General features: G+C 42.9%; 1 protein-coding gene across 1 annotated transcript in view; it reads left to right on the top strand.

Annotated features, from left to right (window-relative positions):
• The first annotated feature begins 1,784 nt into the window (after positions 1 to 1,784).
• The window catches only part of LOC115815949 (tetratricopeptide repeat protein 39A-like), a 10,951-nt gene continuing 5,235 nt past the window's right edge, over positions 1,785 to 7,500 (top strand). Inside the window, exons 1-10 of the mRNA XM_030778920.1 lie at positions 1,785 to 1,873; positions 3,228 to 3,359; positions 3,511 to 3,584; positions 3,783 to 3,850; positions 4,165 to 4,229; positions 4,538 to 4,637; positions 4,857 to 4,922; positions 5,162 to 5,270; positions 6,082 to 6,149; positions 6,627 to 6,686. Coding sequence (XP_030634780.1) covers positions 1,809 to 1,873; positions 3,228 to 3,359; positions 3,511 to 3,584; positions 3,783 to 3,850; positions 4,165 to 4,229; positions 4,538 to 4,637; positions 4,857 to 4,922; positions 5,162 to 5,270; positions 6,082 to 6,149; positions 6,627 to 6,686 — 807 coding nt within the window. The 5' untranslated portion in view covers positions 1,785 to 1,808. The remainder of the gene's footprint in view (positions 1,874 to 3,227; positions 3,360 to 3,510; positions 3,585 to 3,782; positions 3,851 to 4,164; positions 4,230 to 4,537; positions 4,638 to 4,856; positions 4,923 to 5,161; positions 5,271 to 6,081; positions 6,150 to 6,626; positions 6,687 to 7,500) is intronic.

The raw sequence follows: 7,500 nt of genomic DNA on the forward strand, positions 1-7,500 counted from the left end.
CTTGCACGTAGGTGTGATAATGCTTGTATATATAAAGGTACCAAATAAATAATAAATATGTACAGTTGCGCAACGCAATGAAAAACAACACAGGCAGGAGTAGAGTCCACAGGTCCACGGTGCCATGTTTTGGGGGTGGTTGTGTGGGGCCCGTGAGTTGAGGTGGGGGTGAGGATTATCTGACTTGATGAGGTTGATGGCCCGTGGGTAAAAACTGTGGTGGCGTGCTTACTTGGGGCGCCTAGTGTGTTTAAGCCGCCTGTCGGTAACTGCGTAAACAGGTGGTTACCAGATTGGGGTGGGTTTATTCACAATTATGTTAGCACGAGTCCTTGCCCTGGAGGTGAACAGATATTTATGGGATCAACGCGAACCAGGCCGCGGTTTCTTTGTGTGAGAACAGATGGGGGACCAGAATGTACCGGAAAATGTGAGAGTACTTTCAGCGGTGACTCAGCTGCACCAGGCTCGACTGAGAAACATTGAGTTTCCTAAACTGCGGTGGCAAAAACACAGGGTTAATAAAAAAAAAGACGATGCAATGGCTAGCGCACGGGAAGCAGGCGTCGTCTTTATAGCCTATGGCTGTTTAGTTTACACACAAGATCCAAAACATTCTGTCATCTCACAGTTTTACATGCTGGTCTCTGCACGAGATAGGATTTTGCATTCTTTTTACAAGTGGGTGTGATTCGTTTTACATTCTTCTTTTTCCCTGGTGGCAAATAAGTTAATAACTTAGAATAACCGTCTCTGAGTAAATAATTCGCTATATGGGCACCTGATAAGAAGTTGAAATATTTTGAATAATTACAGAACCTTTCTCATGCATTCTAATAATTTATTTGGCTAGTGATAAAGCTTTTCAATGGCTTCAGAACAGGTCTGCTGCTTTATTACTTTATGGATCCAAACAGAGCAATCGTCTCATGCAATAACACAAACTGTTCATGCAAATGAGGCTATATCATATACGAGGCAAAACACCCGACCGTTTAACTGTAATGGGAACATTTCGAAGAAGCACTTATGCGTCAGCATTTTTTCATTACCAAGTGTCAAACGCAAGCGTCTGTAGCTACGCACAGGAGCCGTTGCCTTCGCTCTTATTTAATATAAGAAGCTCATTTGTTTCTTTATTAGATTTACAAATGTTTTTTACAGGCCAGTCCAAACGCCGAGGAGGAGTCAGTTGACTAGAGAACTCAGCCCAGCCGGCACACTCGGAAGTAACATTTTCCTGAGAACATAAAGCGATTCAGTTGCTACTTTTAAAAAGTGTATTGCTAACATCTCCAGTTTCTTCAGATGTGCTCCATATTACGAATATGAAAATTGTAGTATAGGCTGTGTTTGTGTACCCCGGTTTCACACCTGCTAAAGACTGAGGACCGTAAACAATGTCGAGGAGCCATAGAGATGCGCCTGTTCTTCAGACGTAAGTTTCTCGCCCTAAGGGTATTTGGTCAGTGTCGCATTAGAACTAATCAACGTGACTCAAATATTGTCATTGTTTTAATCGTCTTTCTTGGCAGGGTTAAAAGAGATCAGCTCAGGGTAAAGGATCGCGTAAATGGCATGATATTCTCTGTATTTTGGGGTGTTTTGCATCAATATGCTCTCTTCATTCAGCGCCATAGTATTGAATTAGATTTCTTTAATGTTTTGATACAGGCAAAGGTACATTGTATTCAGATGGGGCAAAATTCGTCTCTGTGTGTGTGTGTGTGTGTGTGTGTGTGTGCTTGTGTGTGTGTGTTCATTCCAGGTCCCCACCCCTGACTTTACAGGCATGCCTCGTGGAGTGTATGGAGGCTTTGGACCTTTTCCTCAACAACCAGTTCACAGAGAGCTTAGACAAACTACGCCCAAGGTTAAAAAGAACCCTGTTTCTTTTTTTTTTTTTACTTCATCCTTCCATTTTAGGTCACTCTTCACTCCCTTTCGCTTCTCCTTTCTTCTGTCTCCTCGTGTTTCGTCATATATGTTGCGTGTCAAACGGTGAAAAGGATATGGAAATGATTACGATGAAGCATAACAGCTTTCAAACACTCACCGAGCACTTTCCTGGATAAACTTCCTTTAGTGTGAATGAGGGAATTTTGAGAAGTGTATTGACAAAGCTCCTGTCCTACCCACCAAAAGAGATTTTACTGTAATGTCTACACGAGTAATATCTTCCCCCCAGTCCATCTGCTTCTCTTTCGTTTTGCTCGTTTTTCTTTGGTAGGTTTAGAAAGGATCAGCTTAGGGTTAAAGATTACAGATAAATGGCGTGATGTTGTCTGTATTTTTGGGTGGTATGCATCAGTATGTTCTCTGACGGCTGAAGGAACTCTGATGTAGAATCAAAGGACACTTGATTTTTATATGTGCTTCAAATATCGAGAGATAGTTGAGCTCTCTTTCTCTCTCCCACCCTCCTAACCAGTGACACACACGTGTGCGCACACACACACACACACACACACACACACACACACACACACAACAAACAAAGTGCCTCCGCACCCTTGAACACACACAGTAAAGCATAGCTTCTGTTTGTCTTTTGTAGATGAAGAGAGTTTGAAACCATCTCTTTTATTCCAGGATATGGAATATTTACCCAGGCTCCCACCCAAATGTCTTATCATCAGGATTAAGTGCCCTGTAATGGAGTGTGTGTGTGTGTGTGTGTGTGTGCGTGCGCATGTGCGTGTGTTTGAGAAAGAAAGAAAGAGAGAGAGAGAGAGAGAGAGAGACACTCTTGGCTCTAAGTCTGTAAGTCTACTGTAGCCTTACAGTATGTAGTGTTAGTTAATAAGTCAGTTAGTTGTTACATTTCTTTGAGTTGAACTATTATACCATCTCAGTTGTAGTACTTATATTACACTGGTGTAGTAATGTAAAAACAGTAATAAAAGTAATTTTGTTGATTTTCATGATAATAATTTTGATGAATTCGATAATGAGGGTGATGATAATGAGGGTAATGACAGCAAGGGTGATGATGATGAAGGTGATGATAAGGTGATGATGATGATGATGATGATGATGACAACGATGAAGATAAGGTGATGGTGATGATTGTGATGATTGTGATGATGATGATGATGATGATGATGATGACGACGATGAAGATAAGGCGATGGTGATGATGATGATGATGATGACGACGAAGATGACGATAAGGTGATGGTGATGATGATGATGATGATGATGATGATGAAGACGACCTTTTACAGGGTGAAGGACAGCATGTACCACGCTCTCTTTTACGCCACTCTCCTGGCCATGCACGGCATGATGACCTTCCAGCAGGATGACATCATCAGCGCGGGACGGACCATGAAGAGCGCCCAGGAGCTGTGTCAGAGGTGAGGCCTGCTGGGAAACAGGGGCGGAGAGATGCTGGTACACTGTTCGTTTGTTTGTAAGCTGTCTTTCACTGAAGGCTTCCTGTAGGCTTATCTGAGGAAAATGTTTTTGTTTTTTGTTTTTTTGTTGTTTTTTTCCCCCCTCCATCAGGTTTCGGAGGAAGTCGTCTGGGGTTGGCTCAGTCAGCAGTCTGGGGAAAAATTCAGGAGAGAAACTCAGTGAAGGTAGAGAGGGAGAGAGAGAGAGAGAGAGAGGAGGTTTGAGGACCTAAAGGGAATAGCTGCTGTCATTGGTGTTAGTGTCTGCAAGGTTCAACTATACAAATTTACCACTCAACTGTTCTAAAGAATATGTGGTGTGTGTGTGTGTCTGTCTGTGTGTGTGTGTGTGTATGTGTGCATGTGTGTATGTTGTTTCTCCAGAGGAGCTCCATGCTGAGGTCTGTTACGCTGAATGTCTGCTTCAAAGAGCTGCACTTACATTCCTACAGGTAAAGACATCAGTCAGTCTGTTCATCTCCATCACTCCTCTCAGTCTGTTCATCTCTGTCACTCCTCTCAGTCTGTTCATCTCCGTCACTCCTCTCAGTCTGTTCATCTCCGTCACTCCTCTCAGTCTGTTCATCTCCGTCACTCCTCTCAGTCTGTTCATCTCCGTCACCACTCTCAGTCTGTTCATCTCCGTCACTACTCTCCATCAAAAGGATCCTTAAGGAGTCAGAACTTCTGAAAAAATTCCTTGTTTCCACTGTTTTTCCATCATCATTCCTCTCTCTCTCTCTCTCTCTCTCTCTCTCTGTTTTAGGATGAGAGCATGGTGAGCTTCATTAAGGGAGGAATGAAAGTGAGGAACTGCTACATCATTTACAAGTAAACAAATCACATTACTAGTCACATTAATGATCACATTAATAATCCATACAAAAATCACATTATCAAATCACATTAACAATCACAGTAGCGATCACATTAACAATCACACAATGAATCACATTAACAAATCATATCAAAAAATCACATTAACCAATCATATTCCACTGTACCTTTAATGGAATGCATAACTCCATTCATTAATTATGCCACAGAATTAGATTGTAATAGTTGTTTGTTTAGAATTAGAATTAGAATTTTTTTTAGAATTTAGAATTAATGGAAATGTTGTGCTCTTGTCTTTCTAGGGACCTTCATAACTTCCTTCAGTCCTCACACTTTCACAAAGGGCCAAACCATTCTGAACTGAAAGGAGGGGTCGCCCTTGGGGTTGGAGCATTCAACTTGGTATGTTCCGGTAATAGCGGTGCTGATTCGAGAGGGTTTTTTTGGGGGGGGGGGCGGTGGAGGGTGTTGAGAGGAGAGCAGAGGTGTTTGTTTTCTTGACCCTTTCATGATTAAAGAATAGATAACTGTTGTGTTAATAATGTTGGATGAGGTGTTTGGTTTGTGTGTGATGTACATGGTAAAGCTGTATGTGACTCTGGTTTGGTTTAAATCTCTCAGACTCTGTCCATGCTTCCTGCTCGGATCCTCAGGTTGCTGGAGTTCGTCGGCTTCTCAGGTGATAAGGTTAGGAACTTGAACTTGAATTGTATCACTGTGTGAAGCTGTTTCCAGTGTGTCACTGTATCAGTTAGCATATATCGGTTGGTATCAGTTGGTGTTTGTCTGTGTTCGTGTGTGTGTGTGTGTGTTTGTGTGTGTGTGTGTGCGTGTGTTCGTGTGTGTGTGTGTGTGTGTTGGTGTGTGTGTGTGCGTGTGCGTGTGTTCGTGTGTGTGTGTGTGTGTGTGTGTGTGTGTGTGTTTAGAATTACGGTCTTTCACAGCTTCATGAAGGAGCTGAAGGATTGAGTCTGAGAAGCATCTTGTGTGTGTTACTCTTACTGTGCTACCACACGTTCCTCTCCTTCATCCTGGGTGAGTACTGTCACACACACACTCTCACACACACACACTCTCTCACACACACACACTCTCACACACACACTCTCACACACACTCTCATACACACACACACACTCTCACACACACTCTCACACACACCTACATTCTCACACACACTCTCACACACGCCTACATTCTCACGCACATACCCTTTCACACACACACACTCTCTCACACACATACACTCTCACACACACTCTCACACACCTACACTCTCACACACACTCTCAGACACGCCTACATTCTCATGCACATACCCTTTCAGACACACACACTCTCTCACACACATACACTCTCACACACACTCTCACACACATACACTCTCACACACACCTACACTCTCATGCACATACCCTTTCACACACACACACTCTCTCACACACATACACTCTCACACACATATACAGTCTCACACACATATACACTCACACACTCATACACTCTCACACACATACACTCTCACACACATACACACACTCTCACACACATACACTCTCACACACCTACATGATGTTTGTGGGTAATGTATTTTGTAGGGACAGGAGAAGGAAGCCTAGCTGATGTTTGTAGGTAATGTATTTTGTAGGGACAGGAGAAGGAAGCCTAGCTGATGTTTGTGTGTATATATTTTGTAGGGACAGGAGAAGGAAGCCTAGCTGATGTTTGTGGGTAATGTATTTTGTAGGGACAGGAGAAGGAAGCCTAGCTGATGTTTGTGTGTATATATTTTGTAGGGACAGGAGAAGGAAGCCTAGCTGATGTTTGTGGGTAATGTATTTTGTAGGGACAGGAGAAGGAAGCCTAGCTGATGCTGAGGAGCTGCTGAAACCACTACAGCAACGATATCCCCGTGTGAGTTAAAAGCTACTTTAACTTAGTGACTCATCCCTGTACATACAAAGCGCACATACACAGTGATGTGTTTGTGTGTGTATGTATGTGTGTGTGTGTGTGTGTGTGTGTGTGTGTGTGTATATATGTGTTTGTGTGTGTATGTGTGTATGTACATGTGTTTGTGTGTATGTGTGTGTGTGTGTGTGTATGTGTGTGTGTATGTATGTGTGTTTGTGTGTGGGTGTATGTGTTTATGTGTGTGTGTGTGTTTGTGTTTGTGTGTGGGTGTATGTGTATGTGTTTGTGTGTGTGTTTATGTGTGTGTGGGTGTATGTGTCTGTGTTTGTGTGTGTGTGTGTGTGTGTGTGTTTGTGCGTGCGTTTTACAGTAACACCTCTGTGACCACAGACTTGCTGTTGTTTCTCTTGCCCTTTTCCTCTTTTCTTGTCTTTCTTTCTTTCAAGAAAAACATTTGTTTTTCTTTTCCTCCTCTAGAGCGCTATCTTTCTGTTCTTTGCTGGGAGAATGGAGCAGATTAAAGGAAACATTGATCAGGTGGGTCACTTTCGCAGTTTTTTGTTGTGTGTGTGTGTGTGTGTGTGTGTGTGCATGTGCTTTTAAATGTGTGTGTATCTGTGTGTGTGTGTGTTTAGGCCGTGGACAGGTTTGTGTGTGTGTGTGTGTGTGTGTGTGCACGTGTGTTAGGGATGCAACGGTACAGGTATTGGGCTTTAAATAAACTTGTATTATTATTATTATTATTATTATCAAAATTTTAGAATTGTTTTCCCTCAGTGTGGCCCTAATACTCCATCTCAGATGTGAAAGATGGCAATGCCTCTTCAAATGTGCTTCTCTCTGTCTCGCTAGCGCTCACCATTGTCTCGTTGGAGCTGAGACAATATTTGTTTTTAGTTTTTCCTCTCCTCTCCAGCTCGTATTTGCATACAGAGCGCTGATAGGCTGCCCAGAAATTCTGATAGGCTCCAGAGGTGTTCCGTGGATCTGAATGTACATCCTGCATGTAGTCTGCAGCGAAATAAGCAGGTTTTGGAAATTATAGGAAAATGACAGGCATGTCGTAATACAGAGAGGTTCACGTGTGCGTATTGAATCGTAGGGGGCGTACCGAACGGTTCGACATCGTACTGTGTACCGTTGCATCCCTAGTGTGTGTGTTTAAATGTGTATGTGTCGCGTACGCATATGTAAAGTAAGTAAAGTCTCCGTGATTGCACACACACAGCAGTGAATTTGTCTCTGCATTTAACCCATCCAACACACCAGTAGCGAACACACAACAGACGCAGGAGCAGTGGGCAGCATTCCTCTGTGCCCAGGGAGCATTAGGGTTAAGGGCATGGATGTT

Source organism: Chanos chanos, chromosome 7, assembly GCF_902362185.1.
Source record: "Chanos chanos chromosome 7, fChaCha1.1, whole genome shotgun sequence".
Classification (NCBI taxonomy): Eukaryota; Metazoa; Chordata; class Actinopteri; order Gonorynchiformes; family Chanidae; genus Chanos; species Chanos chanos.